This window comes from Rosa chinensis, chromosome 1 (assembly GCF_002994745.2).
Source record: "Rosa chinensis cultivar Old Blush chromosome 1, RchiOBHm-V2, whole genome shotgun sequence".
Taxonomy (NCBI): Eukaryota; Viridiplantae; Streptophyta; class Magnoliopsida; order Rosales; family Rosaceae; genus Rosa; species Rosa chinensis.
Window position 1 is genome coordinate 34,137,065 of NC_037088.1, and position 22,856 is coordinate 34,159,920.

The window sequence follows — 22,856 nt, forward strand, 5'->3', positions numbered from 1 at the left end:
AAAAAAGAAAACTAACTAACCTCTTTGAATTTTGAACCGGAACTCATGTAGCTTGCTAGGGTTTAGGAGTGTCTCTTCTTCGTGGTTGGTTGTCTCTGATACTTTCTTAGTTGCTTTTTACTAGAGACCATAGCAGGCCGGCCTCGCTCTGCTCATTCCCGTTATGGTTGCTGTCTTCATTGATGGTATTGGTAAGGTTGTTTCGGGTTTGGATCTGGGACATATTGGAGATCCTTTCCCTCAAGAGGTGGTGGTTGCAGGTAATGGGGGCAGTGGCTTAGCCCCTTTCGCTGCAAGTGGGGTGGTAGAGCGCCTCAGCTTCACGACGACGATGGCGCTGGCTTTGCCCTATGATGACGAGTCAACGATAGTGACGGGTGTGGTAGGAACGTCGGCGAGCGTGGTATACTGAAACGCTAGCTAGTAATAATAAGTAGCCCTATGGATACGTAGGCTTAATGTTTAATTAGCATTTATGTACGGACTACCAGCTAGGGCTATGTATTCGACTATTTATCGTACTAATTTTCAAGTCATAATATCATAGAACTCGATCTGATCTCTTCATTATCACTGCCCTTGAAGGGAAACCTCTATGAATCAAAACTCACGCATCTGTGTTCGACGTCGGAGTTCTGCAACCCCATGACTATCTTCTTAAAACAGCTACAAGTATCAAAAACAACACTGAGCAAAAACCACGAACTGCGTCCACCCTGAATTTAGGGGGAACAAAAGAATGAAATCCTGACTCCCTTTAATTGATGATCGTTGATCTTAGGAACACAGAGGATAATCCGCTGGCGGTGGCTCTATTGATTGCAGCTCCCCAACTCCATTGTCCACCAAGAAAACCATGGCCAAACCCCAGTTGATATGAACATCCAAGTGACAATGCATCATCCAAGCACCTATATATTTGGGTTAAATAGGCATGTGTGAGTATTAAGTCATTGAATTCATATATTTATGTAACCCAAGATTGTTAGGAATTGTTACCTGGATTGTCAGCTACAAATCTGATGACTGCCCAACCATTTGCGGGCACCGCGACCGTGTTCCTTAGAGGTGGATCAACAAGATTAAACATTTTAGTATCAGTCTTGGGGTTGAAATTTCCAAAACCCTCTGCAAGGATGTAGAAATCATAACCGTGGAGATGAATGGGATGGTTCTCGGGTGTGACAATACTTCTGTCTTGTAACACCACCTGCACCCTAGACCCGTACTTCAACTTGTATGCCTTTGTTCCAGAACTGGGTTGCCAAAGCGAGCGGCTCACATTCCCATTGTAATCAAACTTCCGTGGCGGGTTGGCTGGAAAATCACTAGTGTAAACTCCAGGAATGTTTTGCTGGTAAGCTTGGAGAATTGACATGTTGTTTGGAAGCACAAATGAGACATTGTTCATGCTAGCATTGAAGCGTGTGCCATTGGGGCCTTGGGACCTTCTAGATCGAAAGTGCTTAGGGCATTTGTTGAGTCCGAGGCCGATTGTAAAGAAGAGGCTCTCGTCGATTTCAGTTGGGACTTCGACTTTTCTAGGGCTTCTGAAGCTCTTAGTGAAGGCAGATGCGGTGTTCGTGTCATTCAAAAGCTGGCAGCTTTGGCATTATGGGTTTAATTACTGTTTTACCCTTGTTGCAACTAGTAGCGTTGCAACGAACGGACTTGTATTCAAGAATGGCTGTCAGGGCCGGCCCTGAGGAGTTTCTGTATGTACGTTGCAGATAGTATATATATATATTGTTTCCTTCGTAAACTAGAGATGGCGCATTGCTCCAGTGGAAATGTAGTTGTTATGTATCTCCCCCACCCAAGTTCGAATCACAAGAATGGTTCATTTATTTTTTTTTATTTAATCTTTTTCAATCACCTTCTTGGACCCGGTGACTTATGTTAATTTTTATTGGACCTTGTAGCCCAGCCAACTTTTTTTCTTTTTTGTCTATTGAAAAAAAAAATATGGGTATAACAAGATTATATGTATTTTTGCAGCTAAAAATGTGAGACGAGCAAAGTACAAAATATATATATATACACATATATATTTAACTAGTTTTGTAATTCAAAAATTTATGTAGGGAGTAAATATTCATATACTGTTGTTTTGTTATTAATTTCATATTTACTTTTATTCAAAATACATAATTTTGTACTATTATTTGGCGAAAAAAATTTTATATGTATATATAGGAGGCCGCATTTTAATTTTTTGCCTCAGGCCGTTAGAATCTCAGGACCGGCCCTGATGGCTGTGGTGGTGGTGTTGTCAAACGGAGCATTTTGTGCACTGAAATAGGCACTCGCTGCCAAGTAGTATCGAGATGGTGGCTGGTCCCCGGTGATTAAAACATCAGTAGTCTGGTCTGGGCCTAGCATGAGAACTTTGGTGGTGAAAGGCTTGGTGTACGAGGCATCAGCACCAACCACAGTCAGTTTATGGTTGGCGACGGAGAAGAAAAGAGGTTGGTTGAGGGCGGCGTTTATCACTCTCAGTAGGTTGGTCTCACCAGAGTCTATTGGAACTATGACGGTGCCTGCATGCATATAAATAATAAGTTAAGAATTATAATGAGTTGCATTTCATCTGTTCAACTTTCAGTACTTGATTGCGTAACTCTATCATGATTTATTTAGAATATATATTCAATGGGACAATTCTTAGGTTCACCCCTAGGGTGAACGAGTATATTCACCAATGGGAGTTTGAATCAAACCTTTGCTGGAGCAACTGTAAAGATCTCCGGGTTGACCGTTAATGGTATATGCGTTAGAAACATTTGGAACTGCTCCTGTGCGAGTCGCCCTCCTCACCACGTCAATAGGGTTACCATCCCACCACTCACCTAGAAGAAGTGTTGCTTGACGATTCGGTTTAGTGAATGGATACGAGTCTCCTTGTTTCGGATGAATAATAAGTGCTCCATACACGGTGGCTCTAAGCCATGAGCTATGAGCGTGCCACCACAGAGTACCTTCTTGACCCTGAACTGTAAACCGATAGGTGTAACTCCCTCCTGGTCTAATAGGACATTGAGTACGTAACAAACTCGGGCCCATCCGCCCATCCAGTTCTCATTTGCCGAATGCCATGCCTGAAGTGTATACATGTATATGTCAATAACTTATAATGTCATGCAAATATCTTATGCTTTTATTATCCGAACTCGTTACTGTAATTCGGGCTCGATCAGATATAATTACCAGTGAATGGTGACGTTATATCGAGCTTTGTTAGTGACTTTGACGACCAGAGTGTCGCCATTGTTTACTTCCAAGGTTGGTCCAGGAAACTGTCCATTCACTGTGATGGTGTTGTGGGTTTTGCACAGCCTCTTCACTGGTGTTGCTTGGATCTATATTAGTTCCATTGCACGGTTAATTACTATCTGAATAAGAAAGAAGAGAATAGATTAATGAACTAAATAATAAAGAACTTACAACAAATTCATGGTGGTGAGCTTTGGGATCGGCCAAGGTCGACATTGCCGATGAAGCAAAGAGAAGGCAAAGGCCTAGTAAGAAAATGCTACTGAGTGCCTCCATTGAGAACTAGCTAGCTTCGTATGCTTTGCTTAAGCTTTAGTTTGAATATCGAGATATTGGATTAGTGAGTGACAAAGTGATAGATGGGGGATGCTTTTATATATGGGAAAATACAGGTTTGTTGTTTGAGGTTGGAATGCAGATTACGTTTTTGATTGATGAACCTAATTAGTTCAACTCTATAGGAGGAGTAGTTGCACGGTTGCACCCACTCGCCTATGCTACCGATTAAGATCGATCAATAATGAAGGTTTGCTTTACAAGTCTTCTTTCTGATTGAATTAATGAATTTCTTTAGGATTTTCCCGTATTTGACCGCTGTTCGTTTACACGCACATGCAAGTCAAATCCATTAATTCTTCTTATATTATCCATTTTTTTATGGAATTATTCTTTCATGTTTATTTATTTAAAATAGAAAGATGAATGTAGGAATGAAGAGATGAATGAGAAAAAAAAAAACTTTTGAAATATAACCTACAAGGTCATGGTGTTATTCATGGATTAATTATATTATCATCATTATTATGTTCTTGTTGTCAATATGCTGACCAATGCATTTGCAAGTGCTTCGTTAGCTTTGATACTTTTGAGAAATTGTGCGGATTGAAAGATGGCGTAGTATTTCTTGTTGATTATGAGTATTTGTCGAGACTACCGAGAGCACTTGAACTTAATAGCCAGTAAAAAAGGGTAATTCTCGTGGTTATGACATTTTTAGCTCATATGTATGTAACTATTAATTTTCTTGGGAATTAATTCTTGTCTCCCTTAATGTACTCTTTCTAAATGGTTGAACAGTGAAAGTTTTAAGAGAATTTTTATTGGGACCTCCAAATTTGCTCATTTGACCTCTATATCTTTTGAATTATTGAATTACATATATATCCTCTTGTAAACTGACAATTATAGACAATGAAATATAATCAACTAGAATTTTCTTTACAAACCTCTCCTCTTAGTTTTAACACAAATTAAAGACTAAGAAATTGTTCCAGAACTTTTATTGAGTTCCTAGTCTAGACTTCGTTCAACGTTTGGTTGGAGGATGAGAGTTTTGAGTGGGAGACAGTGGTTTTTGTTTTTGTTTTTTTTTTTTTCTGCCTTCATGAGCTGTTTTTTTTTTTTTTGTGTTCATGGTTTTTTTTTATATCAATTTCTGTAACCTTTCATTTTTTATAAGGGTTAGAAACATAGGAATCATTGTTTAACCAATTGATTTATGACCGCTTGATCAATTTCTGTGTTATGACGTTTGATTCATGATTTAAAGTTGTATAAATTTATTTTGGGCATTTTTTAGGTTTGCATGCAAAAAAAAAAAGAATGGAGGTGTAGTTAGTGAATTAGAGGTATAATGAGTAGTTTATTGTTTTGTATGTGAATAATATAACTAAGGTCATTTGAGGAATTCAAAAAGCGGTTTAGTGAGCAAATGTTTGTATTTAAAAGCACAAAGGAGGTGTAGAAAGTATGAGAGGTCAAATGAGCAAATTTGGAGGTCTCAATAGAAACTCTTGCACTTGACCTATATTTGTTGTATGTCTCTTTTTAATTTAATTAAACTTATGATTTATAAAAAAAATAAAAAAAGAAGACAAAAATGGATATGTTGGAAGCACCACTCATGACCTCAAATTCATGCACTGTAGAGGTAAATTTATAAATTTTATGTATCTTTTAAAGATAAATTTAAACAAATACTTTGAGTGCTTTTAAGGAGTTGCTTTTTTTTTTTTTCAACTAATCTGTAGAATTGATATACTCAAACAACAAAAGCAAATATTTTCTCGTCATCTAAGAATCATGAAAACCACAAAATTTAGTCTATAACTGTTGCCCATAATACAGTTTGAACAATATTCATCTGTCATTCTAAAGTGTTACAAACAATATATAATTACCAATTCTTCAAAGTGGGCTACTTCATACGACAGTTTCTTAAACTGCATATATTGTTTGAAATTGATCCATCGACGGGGATGAGTGGCTAAGAAACAGCAGCCACCAAGATAACAAAAATTTAATACATCAGACGACAGAGCTCGTCCGTCATCTGATGTGTTCGTTGGCATAGTGCTTGTAGGGGCTATGAGAACTCAAACCCCCGTGTAAAACTAAAGTCGATGATCACCCATCAACTCCCAATAAATCATATTATCACAACCATATGAAAATCAAGTCCCTCCTTGGACAACAAAAGAAAGCACACACTTGAAACTCTCTTTTAAAAACATGGACTCTTCAGTGTCATAACACAAAGTTATCCCCCAAGAATTACAACTGCAGACAAACTAGAGCTCTAATTGAATCGTAACCTGCCCCCTTGACCAAGGTGCAAGCATCTGATAACTGAATCGTAACCTGCCCCCTTGACCAAGGTGCAAGCATCCGATAACTGCATCGTAACATGCCCCCTTGACCAAGGTACAAGCATCCGATAACTTAACAACAAGTTATCATTGTAATCGTCGGACTTCGGACCACTTGGCCCTCAAAACAAAACCTTTTAAGGGAATCCCACATGACTCACAATGGCACATCACATTTTCAATTCATCTTTCAACAATATAATCATCAAACATATACATATCACAATGCCACACTATCCAGATATATATATTCCACGTAAATATATATATATATATACACGTAGTCATTCACGCAGGAATGACCACTAATACCAACTATAGTTCATACGTATTAAAACCAAGAAATTCATTTTATACTTAAATTCATTTTTTTACCTGTGAGCCATAGCCCTATGAACCTTAGTGGATCGAGTTCATATTATTTCAAACAAATCTTTATTTTCGAAAACGATTTACGGTTATCAATCAATTCCAACATTAAAGAACTCGGTTTGTAAATGAACCATATGAGATTTACTCATCTCAAATCCAGTTGCATCTTCTATATAGCTCAAAATCATAATCACAACCGTCCGCCCAAACAAAACCGTCAATCACCTAATCAAATATGATCCTAACATAGCAATTGATTCATAACACACTTAAACGACGATCCAACGGTCAGATTCTCACAGATCACCCTTAGTATCATCCCATCAAAATTATACGAAGATGCAATCATCGGATCCTTGCAGATTGCAAACCGAAGATAACGCGTAAAACCGAAACCCTAGCATGCATCAACTTTCTCCAAAATGACCTTATAATATATCCAAACAACCGTATCGATGCGTATATGAATAAACTGAAAACAGAACCCAAAACAGATACCGGACGCGTTGCCACGCTCCGCCACAAGGGGCGAGTCAGCGGATGGTCAACGCCGGGTCAACCACCTCCGATGCAAAAGTCGTCAACTAAAACCTTGTTCATATTTAAGAGATGAGAAACTTTCATACCTGGAGCTAAGCGAGATTCGGTCTAGATCATCCTAGATCAAGCTTGGAAGTTGAATTAATCTCGGTCGTCTGATCACGTTTCCAGATTCAACCAGAGCCGTCAAAATCTTCAAACCTTGATCTTTCACTCTACACTTTGAATCGTCCTTTAAGGCGGGTATTAGCGTGATCTAGAGGAGAAGACGTTTCCAGAAAGCTGACGATATTCCTGAGGGGATGCCGGAATCAGGAATTCTGGTTGGATCCTGAAAGCGTTAACTTTGGGCGCTTCGATTTTCTACTTCCGACGAGGCACCGAGCAACCCACCACCACAGGGAAGTCAACAAGGCAAGTCTGAGTGGTCCTTGGCTTGTCCCGTCGCCGGAGGTGGCTGGAGTTGCGAGATTGAATCGGGTCAAATCGCCGGGTATCGTCTCGGGTCGAGTCGCGCGGAGGAGAGAGAATAGAGAGAATTCTGGGAGAGAAAATGGAAAAAGGGAAATTTTGGGGTTTTATGAAAAATCCCGGAATTTTTGCTACTAATAGAAATTTCCCAAATTTTCAATCGATCATAACTTTCTCATACGAACTCCAATTTCTGTGATCCACATATCCACGAACTCGTATCAACACGCTCTACAACTTGGGTGAATGATGTTTTTGGATAAACCCAACGTATAAAAATTCAACCTTTGCGCCCCCCCTAAAGTCATACTTTCCAAATAAAAATTCGTACGAAACACTTCCGCAACACCCTCGAACCACGAACTCGTACAAACGAACACTTTATTAATTCCCAAAAACCATTAGGAATTAATAACGAATTTCTGGGGTATTACAAATGGACACTGAAATGACGAGATTTCTCCATCTGCACCTTCAACCTTTCCTCCATTTTGGGAGTTAGTTCTGTGGTCCAACGTTGTGCCTCATCCCTCCTCTCACCCATTAGCTCCATTTGTTTTATTCTGGTCTCATCCAACATACAATATACTAGCATCAAACGCTCAATTGCAATCCAAGAGTTAAATGATTCCGCAATCCCATAAGCCATAATTCCATATCGGCAGCTAGTATAAAATGCACGGCACCAATTTTCCACAGGGATTTCAGCAAGAAAATGGTCAATAATATCGGCACCACCAACTGCTCTAAGCAACCGCAAATTGAAACGGTATTCCTTCTCAGTAGAGGAATATGCAACCTTAAAAAATTCTACTTCACATCTTCTATCAAGACAGAATTACCTTTACCCCTATATTTACCGGCAAGGTTCGCCACCAAATGGTTGTAACAAAACAGATGAGGATGACCAGCAAATACCTTATCGAAAGCATTCAACAGTCCAGTAACCCGATCACTAATAAATATGATGACTCTTCCTTGAGGTTCAAGCAAATTCTTCAAATGCTTGAAAAAGAATGTCCAATTTGCATTTGTCTCATAATCACAAAAACATATGGCTCGAGGGTAGAAACCTGCATAAACCAGAGCACAAAAAAATCAGTCTACTGGGGGCCAATAATGTTTTTATTGTAGGGCAATAAACTATTGTAGTGTTCCACTGCAAAGCAAAAATGATATCAATAACAATTAAAGAAACTAAAACAAGAAATATTAAACACACATATGAAGAAACTAAAACAAAAGCCAATATTATTGGGGGCCAATAATAATTTTTTTGGGGGGGGGGGGGGGGGCAATAAAGTATACAGCTACCTTGATTTCCATTTCTTCCAGTTGCAGAAAGAATCTGACCCTTGTAAATGCTTTTACCAAACGGTCTATCAACATACAACACAGGCAAACAGAATTGGAAGCCTTCAACAAAACCTCCGTAAGCTCTAAAAAGCCTCTGAAAACGATTAGTAGATGGGTCAACTTCCAACACAAAAGAAGAGCACGGGTTACTCTGCAAAACAGCTTCCTTGTGCCAAGATAACTTGCTGAATGAATCTGCATCGGAACCATAAATCACTTCCTTAGCCCTATGCTTTGCTTTAAAGGCAACCATGTAGGAAATACAAACCCATATGTTGACTTGAACTTACTCATAATCTCCCTTGGCTTCAATGAAAGATTATAGCTAACATCGGCAACAATGCAAGTCTTGACAACCCTGGATCCCAAAAGCTTGTGCTTTTGAGTCCTAACTACACCCTTGCAAGTGTGAATATTATTCAACTCTGTTATATAAAGGCAACCATTGGCAGATGATGAAAGAGCGTGAAGATGCCAATCACAACCTTCGGTTCCAACATTTGTACAGACTGCATGAATACGGTCCAAATCATTTCTCAAAAATACAAACTTGAACGCAACTGCAATTATATACTTCCTGAGCATCTCACGGAGCTCAGCTGCACCATGAAACTTCTCCCCAACATAGTGAATATAAGAACTCCACCCATCAGACAAATACGTCTTGTGAACTTCAGTCCTAAAGGCCTCCCCCAAATAATCGTCTTCATTAATAACTGCCGAACAACTATCCACTGAACAAGTTCTGCTGCAGCTTCCACCAATCTTTAAAATAGAAATCTCAACACAATCTAACTTATGTATTCTAGCAGCGCAGAACAGCATTTGGAAATCACGATCATTACGAAGGAAACAAACTTCACAACCAGGAACTGAATACTGAAACTCAATAACATCACTTGGAAAAAACTGGAATGTACGAAAAATGTCTTCATACAAGTCAGAATAGTTCATACATTGATTCAAAGGAATTATATAACCTTTGCCAGAGTAAATGCACCTAGCAACCAGAGGATCACCATAATCCTGGGAAGAAAAAAGGAGAACGAATCTATTATTGCCCCTCAATAAAGAGATTATTGCCACCCAATATTATAAACAAAACTACCTAAACAAATCAGAATCAAAAGCAAATTGCTTTTAAAATAACAAAAAAAAAACTAGACAACAATTACAACAACATACTAACACATAATACATATTACTGCCCCCCAATACAGACATTACTGGCACTACTACAGAAAATGAATCACACGACACCTTTTATACGACGTAACACTGTTTTCTGTGGTGTGAATAATTTCTCATTATTGAGACGACGGTTGTAAAATTTCCATCTTCTAATATGAATTCAACCAACGGGTGTTTTTCATGCTAGAATTATGTATTGCTTCAGAAGACGTTTATAAATAGAAGCGTGGTGTGAGGTTAAATTGTTATAGAGGCGGCAAGTTTCGCACCAATTGACACCATTTAAATTTCCTCAGCATGTAGTGTTTATATGACGGTTTCTTGACAACTGTGGTGTGAATCTATAGATTTACAAGTCAAAACATGTTCACCGACATTCCCTTCAATATTTCCCACCTTCAATATTAATCCCCCCCCCCGGCTCAATTTATTTCCCTCTCACTAGGCAGCATGAGGAAGCAAAATAAAAAATTTTCAAGTGGCATTCAGACAACAGATATGAGAAACCGTTGTCTGAGCCTTTGAGGGCTTGTCCATGAATTAAACGAGGGCTTCCTAATGCTATTCAAAACCACGCCTATACTTCATTTTGGGAACGAAAGTATTGACAAAACCCAACCTCATCTCCTTGAGATTTGAGAAATCCCTTCTTCGACAGACCTCGAGTCCTCGACCCTCTCCCTCTCTCTTCTTCGACACAACTCTCCCTCCCTCTTCTTGAGAAGCCCCAACCTTATCTCCTCCACAAACCCCGACCTATCTTTTCTCTGACAAGCTCCAACAAAAGCTCTCCCTCTTCGACAAACCCCGACCAAAACCATCTTTGCCTCTAGCTAGGTACGTTATTCGATTTGGGAAATAAGGAAGGGAAGAAAACTTAATGGGTAGCCTCTAGGAAGTCTCAGAGCTCCAAAGAGAGAGAAAGAGAGCGATTTTTCGTTTCTAGGGTTTACTCTGCGCGATCAATCCGAGTTCCAAAGATGCAGAAGCTAGGGTTTCCGAGCATGAAGAGCTTGGATTAGTTCAAGTCCCTTTCCAAATCGGTCTCAGGAGGACCTCCGAAGACCTTCGCCTACACTTCACGTCCGCCGGAGTCGACCTTGTTGGGAAGCTTGGCGAATTTGAAGCTCACCGCAGGTTCTGATTGATTAGAATTTCTCATTTTCTAGTTGATTTCATTGGTGATTTTGAATTTCTGTGATAATTTCTTGTTCGTTCTCTTCGTTTGCAGAGAAATTGGTGAAGGAGAAAGCTTCTGTGAAAACAGATTTGGAAATGGCGGTGCTCTCTCTCTCTTTCTCTCTATCTTCTGTACGATGAGCCTGTGATTGTGCGAGTGTGAATTGTTAGGGTTTGGTTCAATTTCATGTCAATGTAGATGTTTGTTGTCTCTTACTTGCAGTTAAAAGGCATATGAACGAGTAATTTACTGATAAATGCAGAACACTAAGCTGAAAAAATTGGTTTAATTAATGATTTGTATTACAGTTATTTTAAGAGAATCTCTACATAGGTTCACTGGTTCAAGTTCCACTGGTTAGTCTTGTTACTGATCTCTGAGCACCCTTTTGCATTTTGGGTTTTTCTTATGCTTTTGCTTGTGTTTTCTATGAATTCATGACGTTTTGGAGATACCCAGTTGAGAATTTAGTGGAATGGTGTAAGATTTTCGAGGAATTTGGTTGATTTTGCTGTGTGTTTGATGTTTAGTGTTATGCATTGTGCTTTTGCTTTCTTCTTTGGATGAAATTTTTAGGGTACTTGGATTGTGTTTGCTTAAATGTGCGATTCTTATGGGAAAACTTTGGGATAAGCTTATAGCTTGGGGGTTGGGAAAATGTTTAAGTTTGACTCGATTTTTTAGTAGTGTAATTCATGGGGTTATTGTGATCTCAGGATCAAATCCTAGTTTTTTAGTAGGAAAGAGAAGTTTTTGGTGAAGTAGGGACTACACTTGAGCCGTTCTTTTTTGGCTTGATTTCGTGTGCGTATGTTGGGAATTTTAGCATATGGCATCCATATTAGCTGCTTTGCATCCATGTTCTACCTAAATTGGTTTAATAAGAATGTATATTCCTCCTAATGTGGTTGTTCTCTAAGATAAAGATCCTATACGAGGATTTTGTTTGTTTTCTCATCATAGAATTTTGTTACTAAGCAATTAGTATTCCTTGGTACTCTGGTCAAAACCCTGAAAGTTATTCATGTGCTTTCTGTCCTGTTTTATGTATTGTTCTTGATGCCTCATAAAAATTAGATTGAATAACTATGGGTTGCCTTAGCCCTATCGACCCTCTTTGGTGTGGTAAAAGTTGATTCAAATGCTACTGGTATCTTTTTGTATTAATAGAAGTTAGATTAGAGCTAAAAATTGGCTCTCAAAGTCTTCGGATGAAATATAAGAATATCATTGGTTTCCCTTCCCTGTTAGGACTACGGAAATCAATCAAAGCAGAGAGGTATACCCTATAGATAGTTGCATTCATAATACTAACTTTAATATCAATATTAGTATCTTTCTTCTTTATCATCCAAACAGGCATTTATTCTTGCCATGTCTGCTTCATAATTGTGTTCCACATAAACTGATAGTAAAGCAAACCATCAGTTTGTAGTCTTGAACAATTCAAAATGTTAGGAATTACATGTTAATGTTGCCTTTTGGTTTGGTTAATGAGTGAGGAATTTATCCTAAGGAATGCTCTGATTCTGTGCAAAATAAGTGTTTGTATCTATTGTTAGGAGAGAATTTTAAGCAAAAAGGAGGAAAGGCATATGTTAGATAGGTGCTTTGTGTAGTTTTTTTAAGTCATGGAGTTGCAATGAATTCATTTAGGAGTTGGTTCTGGTTTTGTTTCTATTTGGATATGCTACTGAATGACAAAGTCGAAAGTCTGGAGGACGTTATTTTAGCTCTCGGTGATGACATTATAGTTTCTAGTGCTGCATTGACACTCAACTTTAGCTATCGTGTTAAATCCCCACTCAATTTCATGTCTTGCATTGACATTGTAGTCTCAAGTGGTATGGTTGCATGCGTTCTGGACTTTTGTGGTCATTTAAAAAGCTTGCTCACACTGACCAATTCCTAGATTATGTTGCAAGAATGTAATGATTCTTCTCTGGCTGGTGTATAAATCTAGGTATCAATATATTTTTACATGTTCAAGGTCTAATTGGAATTAGTTTTCAATTCATGCATTCTGTTTTGTCATATTAGGCACTTGAGACTAAAAGATGTTTACTTTTAATGAGAATTGATTTTCTTTTTATAACTTACATTGCTAAACTCTTATCCATGTTCTTAATATAGTCATTTCTTTTTTTAGGTGAAGTGGGGCTGTGATTTGCAGAGTGAGCATTAGCGTTATTTAACTGAAGAGGCATTTAGTGGATGCCCAGTAATTGTCAGGGACTATCCGAAGGCATGAACTCTCCTCTCTCTTTTCCCATTTTATGGAATTACAGTAGAAGGGGAAAACTAATTTTGACATTTAATTCCAGTTCTGAAACTAGTATCCTGAAGCTTTTCATACACCTTACCATTGCCAGGAGATAAAAGCATTCTATATGTGGCAAAATGATGATGGGAAGACTGTGGTAGCTATGGATATGTTGGTTCTCCGGGTGATAAGGAGAAATCATTTCATGTGTCCTCTGAATAGTTTCTTGTAGAAATTTACTACTGCCTAAAGTTATTCTAGAGGATAAACTACTGTTGTTGGATGTGTCTCGAACACTTTCCAGTTCCACATTACTTTTATTTATTTTTATGTTTTCATTTGTTTTTTGTTTTTTGTTTTTTGTTTTTGTTTTTGTTTTTGTTTTGTTTTTTTTTTTTTTTTTAAATTATGATGTTATACTGCATTTTACAAAGCATGAAAATGCATGTTTTGGGTCAATCAATTTGCAAAATAGTAGGGATACAGAGGAAGAGCATTCTAAAACCCCAAGGTTGTTTGTGGTTTAGCAATCTAATCTGTTGACAGTAAAGTCCAGGTTCAGTATATCATGCCACTTTCAAGCTAATTTCATGTCATTTGTGGCATTATTGTTCCCATGTTAGGTCCAGATGGTCTATATTTTCCCATGGTTATACTTGACATCGTATTATATATATGTCTATATGTAATGGGAAAGGTCATGAATGAGCTTTAGACGAGTCTCATGTTTATTGATACTGTTATATAATATGTTGTGGTTGTGCTTTTGTCAGGTTAGAGAGCTTATCGGTGGAAGCCAGAGAGAAGAGAGGCTTGAATATTTTAGAAAACTGGTTGGATGAATTAAAGGCTGAATAAGGAGGCATACTGGCGGTATCTTGATTTGCATCATTATGTTCTATTGTTTGAAGTTCAGAAAAAATAAATATCGATTTGCTAACAATGGAATAAATTTTGAAATAAATTATTTGCAGGAAATAAAGTTTGGATTCGGTCATATGAAGTTCGCTAACAATGGTCACAAATTTATTTGCAGGAAAGTGTACACAAATATAAAGGAAGAGGACATGGCATATTGAAGTAATGCTTGGGGTATTCCTTTCTGAACTGTGAATTTTGTTTCTCATTTGTTCTTGGTATCAAGTTTTCTTGATGTGGTAGACCTTGACAACAATATTATCTTTCATTGTTTTGTTTTTGTTCAAGCAAATAGCATTAACTTATATAAGAATGCAGACACTGTTACATATGAAATCTTCCTTTTTTTTTTTTTTTTTTGGTTTTACATTTCCCACCATGGCACGTAACGTTATCTTTGTTCCCTTTGTATGTGGTAGGAAGAGACGGATAGTGGGCTCGAGATTGCTGTCTATTTTGTACCTTTATGCAGTCTGCAAATCTAGAGGAGTTCGAAGAAGAATTTAAGGGTATTAACCAAGAAGAGCAGATCTGCAGACTTCACAAAATGCTCGCTCCTTATCTTCTTTCAAGTATAAATGTAAAACTCTATTAAGCATATGTAAATGTGCACTGTTTCAGAGTATGTAAATGTTCAACGTTTCTTAAGACTGAATGTGAAATTTAGCAAGCAAACAAACCTGCAGCATTGCGCGGGCTATCTCGCTAGTAATAGCTATTTATTATGAGAAAATTACTGTTTGTTTGGTCAATTTTTGGTTTCAGCTTTTGAATCTTACCATTACTGAATCAAACAACAGTAGGAAAAATGAAAAATATGTCGTTTGATGAGGATTATAGGGTGAAATCAAACAAAATTTCTACAATTCACACGACGGTTCTTATTGATATCATTGTTGGATACACACAGACAACAAGTATTGGCAAAAACCATTGTCTCAAATATCACAGTACAACGGTTAGAGTTATATCTGTCGTGTGAAAGCACATATGCATTGAATTTTTAAGTCGTCACACCACATTTATGCTGGAAGAACTGTCGTGTGAATACAATTTGCACAACGTCTTAAAAATAAAACCGTGGTATGAATAAAAGTCACGCCACGGAAAATTTTTGTCGACAACTTGTCGACAGATCTGCCGATCCATCAGACGACAGAGTCAGTTGCAAACCGTCGACCCAATGATCGGTATACGACGGTTGAAAACCATTGTCTGACGACGTTTCATCAGACGACGCCTCGATAGACCACGGAAATGCAAAATGTGAGACGACAGTTTTAAACCGTCGTGTGAAGCCTTTTGTGTAGTAGTGTGGGGCCCAATAATATAGTCAAAACAACAAAAACACTGCGGAAAATGTAACAAATCGCAATTCAAACAAATAAAAAGATCATTACACAACAATTAGATAGTCTAACTACTGATTAAAACACATTATTGGTCCCCAATGGAATGATGATTGCCCCCCAATAATATAATCAGAACGACAAAAACACTACATAACCAGCTCAAAACCAACACGAAGCATATATGGATTCACCAAAAACAGCACAAACTTAACACATAAATTCAAAACTAACACAATGCAAACAAGAAGACCTGGAAATTTAAAATTAGAACTGCAAAAACAATTCAAAACCAGTACAAACATAACACAAAACTCAGATTCAGCAAAATCAGTTCGAGGTTAACACAACAATTCATACACAAAAAGACCTAAAATCAAACAGATTAAATCGAGCTAAAATCAAACAGAAAAAGATCGATGAGGAAAATAAACAAACCGAAACGGAGGAACATGTAGAGGATCTCCATCTCGCTCCCTGTGAAAATCGGGTACCGCAACAGATCTTCTCTCTTTAGGAAACGCAAGTCTTCTCTCACTAGCTCTAACTACAAATCGCAGAGCTTCACCGACTAAAATCGCACGGCTCCTCTCTCCTATATGTAAAAATCGCACAGCTCTTCTCTCTCTTTCTAAAATGGCAGAGCTTCACTCTCAAAGCCCAGGGAGCTTCTCTCTCTATAAATCAAGCTGATCCTCTCTCTCTCTCAAATCGGAGAGCTTCTCTCCCTAAATCTCATTTCTATTACAATTTGAAAGGTTTTAGTTATAAAAGGGCAAAACGGTCAAAATTTTTTTATAAAACAGGAATGTTTTGAAACAATTGGGTAATTGGGGTTTAAAAATGAAAACTGTTGTTTAAGTGAGCAATCTCTTAGAGCAAATGCACCCATGAACCAAGGGCAATTGCTGATTTGCCAATCAAATTAGTACTACCAATCCACTATTCATCTCAAATTAGCAATTGCCTCCAGCTTACACAATGCACCAGTGAAAGGCAATTTGCCTGCCAATCCACTATTCACAATTGGAATTTGAATAATTCATTACAATAATAATTTAATTAAATAAATAATTAACAATTAAATTAATGAATAAATTTTAAAAACAAAAAAAATTGTATATCAAGTATAAATATCTTTCCCGATAAAAAAAAAAACCTAGATACATTTGCCATGTGTCGACTTTAGATACATTTATCTTACAAAAAATATATATAATTTGTGATAAGATAATCGCCCAATCATCATTGGACACGTGTTAACTACAGATATCGTTATTTTCTGAAAATATATTTAGGATATGTGATAAGATTTTCAACCTATATATACGTGACATGTGTACTTATCCTAACTTTTTATCTTTCAATATTGGTATTAAATAAGCTTCAGACTCCATTCTCTCCTCACACATTCCTCTCATTCTACACCTACATCTCTTTTCGAATCTATCATACATCTCATTTCTCCTCTTTCCGATGGAAGAATTGAACAAATGGTTGTTAGAAAGGGAACATGAAAATATGGAAGAGCTCGAGCGGATTCAAGCAACAAACTCTCAAGCGGCTGCGATGGTGGCGCAATATCAATTATCGGATGCACCTAGAGGGCGTGGTTCACGACCTGGCCGTGCCCCAAATGTCGAAAGACATAGAGAAGTTCGAGGTCATTTTCTCCTGGAGGATTACTTTGTCGAACGTCCAGTGTACGACGAAGCTGGTTTTCGGAGGCGGTACAGAATGCAAAAACATGTCTTCCAACGCATAATGGAGGACCTATGAAACTTCGATAGTTTTTGGGGGCAAAAAGCAGATGCCACTGGAAAAATGGGATTGCTACCCGAACAAAAAATGACAGGTGCCCTGAGAATGCTTGCGTACGGTGCAGCTGCAGATCAATGTGATGAGATCACTAGGATGGGGGCTTCTACAACACTGGAATGTCTCAAGAAATTTTGTAGACAAGTCGAGTTTCTTTATGGTGAGTGGTTTCTTCGTCCTCCAAATCCCGCTGATCTATATAGGCTTCTCAACAGAGGACAACGCCGTGGGTTTCCAGGCATGATTGGGAGTATCGACTGCATGCATTGGGAGTGGAAGAATTGCCCAACCGGCTGGGCTGGAGCTTTCTCGGGTCGAAAGGGTAGACCAACTATTATTCTTGAAGCAGTGGCGTCTTACGACACGCGTATATGGCACGCCTTCTTCGGAACCCCGGGAGCTCAAAATGACCTAAATGTTCTGGGTGCATCTAATGTGTTCGAGCGTGTCATAGGTGGAACTGCTCCTCTGGTTGAGTTTGAGGTCAATAACAAAAGGTACACCAATGGTTACTATCTTGCTGATGGAATATATCCGAGGTGGTCCACTTTTGTCAAAACAATATCAAACCCTAGAACAGAAGAGGAGAAACACTTTTGTAAAAAACAAGAGGCTTATCGTAAAGATGTGGAGAGGTGTTTCGGTATCCTTCAATCTTGATGGGCCATACTGCGTCACGGTGCTAGGTTGTTTAAACTGGAGGATCTTCAAGCCATCATGATAAGTTGTATCATTCTTCATAACATGATTGTGGATGATGAGTTTGTTGAGGAAGAATTTATGGAGTCTCAAGAAGCTGATCTAATGAATCCAACAATGGCAACCATCTATGACCGGCCTGTGCATCCCGATACTGGAGCACCTATTCCTTTCGAACCGGTAGGGAGAGATGGCCAGAATCTTCCAGCATTCATGGATCGTGAATTTCAGGTAGAGTCGGCCTACCTCCACAAGTGCCTGCAAGATGATTTGGTGATGCACAATTGGAACATGGATGGTAACTGAGTATGAACCACCACAATTTGGGATCTAGATTTGAATAAATGGTGGTTTGTAATTTTAATCAATATTTTCTATGTTTGTGTGCTTTCAAGATATGTTTGGTTTTATTTGTATTTTTAATCGATGTTTATCTATGTTTGAGAATAAGATTTGTTTAACATTAATAAAACTATTGTCATTTGGAGTTACATACTTCTTATTATTGTTATTATTGTTGTTATGTTCATTCATCAATTTATTCATAGCATAAAAATTTTATTTCATAAAATTAAAATTACATAAGTGAAATTAATATTACATAAAAAAAATAAAACAGCAATTTCCTAGACAACATTTTATTATCGAATAATAAAATGTTGCTTACATAATAAAATTAGTCGAATTGAGGTATGTAGCAACCGCTACTACCACCATCGGACATTGTTTTTGCTACGATATCACCCTTTTTCTTTTTCCACCAAGCCTTTGATTGTGGTGTCATGGAATTAGTATCCATGGCCATAATTCTTGCATCTTCTTTCGCCTCTTCAAATTCAAATACCTTCTTTGTGTGAGCAGCCATTTCTTCATTTCTTTTCTTCACTAGATCAACAAAAGCTTGAGTTGATTCTGCCATGGCTTGAATAGCAAGAGCCATACTTTCTGCTGCATCTTGCGCCTTCTTTCCTTTCTTCTTTGCTTCCTTGGCTCTCTTTTGTCCCATTGGTCTCGGCATGGAGCTTGATGGTGTCTCCAAAACTATTTCATCATCCAAGTCAATTGGAGACTCGTTTTCGGAGACACTAGCTGTCGAATATGATGCCGGTGGTTGAGAATTAGATGGTGGATCCACAAAATACGGGTGATACTTAACTTTCTCCCAACATTCAAATTTATCGAACTTCTTGGGATGTTTTTTCATGAAGATATCGTGAGTTTGATTTTCCTAAACAAGAATAATGAAGCAATAAAAATCAACCAAAAAATCAATATAACATTTGTATGGGGCAAATTTAACTTAAAAACATAAATAATAATAATAATATAACAAAATAGGATCGGGAGAAAAATCAATACCTCGTCCATTTTATTTGTTCCGCTCATTATACGATTACGAGAAGTCATTTGTGCATTGTGCCAATCTTTGAGAATTCTTTTCAACGTTCGAAACTAAGATTGGAGAGCTTGAGGAGTTCAGCTTGTTGGTGGACCTTGCCAATTTTGCACATAATCGGCATGAACTTTTTCCCATAACTTTGAGGAAGTTATATGTTTACCGGTGATCGGGCACACGGTCTTACGCGCCCATGAATCGCATAATTGAATTTGCTCGTCGGTAGACCAATTGGTACCCGAATCTCCCATTGTTGGATGATAATTGAAAGAAATGATTGATGGAGGAAGAAGATGGAGAGGTAAAATTGTTGAAAATTTTGGTGTGAGAAATGAAGGTAAGGAAGTAGGTATTTATAGAATTTTAAAAAATAAATTTATGATTTTTTATTACATTTCAGATTATTTTTTTAAGGTTAAAAAATTAAGTTACCGTTGAAAAATAATTGACCATTGTAAATTAATTATAGCTGTTGGATCTTTGATCCAACGGTTGAGATTAAATAACCGTTGAAAAAAATGATTGGTCAGAAAGGAAAAAAAAAAAAAGGCTGCTGGTAGCAGCCCATGTGCCATGGAGCCCACCACCAACGGTCGGGCGTTTCGATTGCTAATTTTCAGTCATGGGATTGCCCGGGCAAGTGGTCCCCAGGTGGCCCCCTCCAATTGGTCGGGCAATTTTCTTCCGCTGCATCATCCAAACTTCCTCTTTTCTCCAATTGGTCAGTCAATCACCCTTCCGCTGCATCTGCTCTTAGAGTGTTTGGGTAAGTGGGGTTAATTGACCCCAAAATTGGGTAAATGATCATTTTCCCAATAAGATATAGTTGGCCACTTGGCCTTTGGGTGGATGTAAGCAGATGTGAAATACAAAACTAATTACCTGATGTTGTTATCTAAATGTAATCTTAATCTATGTGAATTAGGGTTCAGTATTCTATGTTAATCTCTTAGTTCAACACAACGAAACAAACCCTCCGGGGACTGACCTATGCATTTGGAATATTGGACTGGACTTTGGGAACGGATATATGAACTATTGGGTTGGGCTTGGGATGTGGACAATATGAATTGGATTGGACTATTGGATGATGAATTTCAAGCAAAACTCATCTAAGAAAAAAGACAAACTTTAACAAATTAAAACCTACTATTTTGAAAATGTACTTTTGCCTCTGCTACCATCGGATTTTTAGCGGATGAAATTACATACTTTCTATAATTAAGCACAATCATTTGCAACGATGTGATTACATGATCAAGGAAGTCGCTTGAGCAAGTTTTGACCCGCTATAAAATCTTGTGAGAAGTTTTATCGGTATAAAAAAATAATTTTGTTCATATTATCGTACTGATTTCATTCATATTATGTCATCAGTAATATATATATATATTTTTTTAGAATGAAAAACCGTATATCCAAGATCCCAGTTCGATATAACTAGACAATCCTAAAGAAGAAAATGCGTCTTCCATGCTCGGAGCTTTGCATGCTCGTCTTGTTTGGGCCCAGACACGTGCAGCTCACATGTCAAAATATAAAGAGAAAATGTTGATGGGAAAGGCTTAGCCTGTTCTCAGTTGACGTTGGATGAAAAGATTTCTATGCACGACTGGACAACCTTAGGTTGGGCTCGGGTCGGGCCGGGCTCGGAAATTAGTGAGACCGAGACCGAACCCGAAACTGTTGGTTAGGGCCTGTTCGGGTTCTTTCTGAAATGAAAACCGACAGAAACTGAACCCATTCGGGCCGGTTCGGTTTTTCGGGCTTTTCGGGCTTTTCGGGCCCAAAATGCCCAGTTCATTGAAGGCTTCAGCTTGGCCAGTTTTCCAAAGACAGTTCTGGACTTGTAGCTGATTTGCCACTCATTTTGGTACCTGGTAGACTGGAATGCATATCAAATTATAATGCTGTGTAATAAACTCATTAACATAACTGTAATCAATTTGCAATAATCAAGTTTAGCCACAGTTTACAACACAAAGTCACAAACTCAAGAGTCAAGAATACATTGTCCAACAGAAACAATCCAAATTTTTCAATCATTTCAACTAAATGCTCAATGAACTAAAATTCAAATTATGAATGGTACAACTACAACAGAAAGTGATATCAAGTTAACACTTTGGAATAGGACTTGCCTGCAAAAATGATAACACAAGAGAATAAGAAATTCAATAGGAGAATAAGAAGACATTCATATTCAGTTATAATCTGCATCAAATTAACACAAGAGATTGCAGAACCAACCAAACTTCAATAGAAAAAATTAATCTGCCACCAGTTGCTGACTCCAAAGTCCAAAGTCCAAACCCATCGTGACCGACGACTCGACGAGGTCCACCGTGTCTTCAAGAGCTTTGACTCCAACGGCGACTGCAAGATCTCAACCTCGGAGCTAGGCAACATCCTCAAGGCCCTCGGCTCCAACGTCCCTGAGGATGAGCTCCAGCGCGTGATGGTCGACCTCGGTGGTCCACTGAGATCGTCGACGACGGCGAACTTCTGGAGGGAGATTTGAGGGAGAGTGGTGGATTTCACAGACGGAGGCTTTGAGAGTTTGAGGCTTGAGGCTTTGGTTTCGAGAGAGAGAGAGGGAGTGAGGGACTGATGGAGGCTGAGATCGGGTTCGAGATACCCTAATTCTTTTTTTAAAATATTTAATATATTAATATAACACCCAATCATAGATAGACAAGTGGCAACTCAGGGTATATACGGGTCGGCTTTCGGTCTCTTCATATTTGAAACCTGAGACCGAACCGATATAATATTTTCGGGTCGGGTCCTAGACCGAACCGATATTTTCAAAATCAAAACCGAACCGATTCGGGCCTTTTGGGTCGGTTTAGGTCGGTTTTCGGGTTTTTTGGGTCCAGACGCCCACCCCTAGGACATCCCCATTCTCTTAAGCCGACTGCTACTCTGATAGGTTCCTCTGAAGTTTGAAGACCCATAGTTCCGTTCATCTCCTTTACCCTACAAGAGGAAGGACATGGCCTGAGGTAGATTAGGAATTCACCAGTAGCTCGATCTGGTTTAGAGGTCCGACCTGTGGCAATCGATTTGCTACTGGCGCATGAAAGTGCTTGACTTCATTTGGTGCAGCATGATCAAATAAGACTCATAGGAGGAACGCAAGCAACAATACCCAGCAATAGCTATCAGAGACGAATCAAAAACTCCGGAATTGCTGCCTGAAACTGGAATCATAGTGAAATCTGATGTCACCCAAAAAACACAATTCCGTCAGAACCCAATCGAATTCAAAAACTATTTATACTAGCATGTAGAGCATGACGAGAGGATTAAGTTTCATAACACTTGCAGCTCAATCCGTAGCCGGAGTCACCGGAAAACGTTAGAGAACCGCCGGGGAAGC

The 22,856-nt window shown here is 38.3% G+C and overlaps 1 protein-coding gene, 1 long non-coding RNA gene and 2 pseudogenes across 2 annotated transcripts; 2 read left to right on the forward strand and 2 right to left on the reverse strand.

Moving 5' to 3' along the window:
• Nucleotides 1-634: 634 nt before the first annotated feature.
• Nucleotides 635-3,660, reverse strand: LOC112181545 (annotated as a pseudogene).
• Nucleotides 3,661-7,734: 4,074 nt separating this feature from the next.
• LOC112165488 lies at nt 7,735-9,614 on the reverse strand. Its single transcript, XM_024302015.1, has 4 exons — nt 8,951-9,614; nt 8,619-8,855; nt 8,223-8,377; nt 7,735-8,103 (listed from the first exon to the last, which is right to left on the reverse strand). The coding sequence occupies exons 1-4, from the start codon at nt 9,612-9,614 to the stop codon at nt 7,735-7,737; spliced, it is 1,425 nt and encodes a 474-aa protein (XP_024157783.1).
• A 3,789-nt stretch (nt 9,615-13,403) lies between these two features.
• LOC112182071 lies at nt 13,404-14,964 on the forward strand. Its single transcript, XR_002929263.2, has 3 exons — nt 13,404-14,167; nt 14,331-14,386; nt 14,632-14,964. It is a non-coding gene; the product is annotated as an uncharacterized LOC112182071 (long non-coding RNA).
• Nucleotides 14,965-17,385: 2,421 nt separating this feature from the next.
• On the forward strand, nt 17,386-18,384 carry LOC112165491 (annotated as a pseudogene).
• The last annotated feature ends 4,472 nt before the right edge of the window (nt 18,385-22,856 follow it).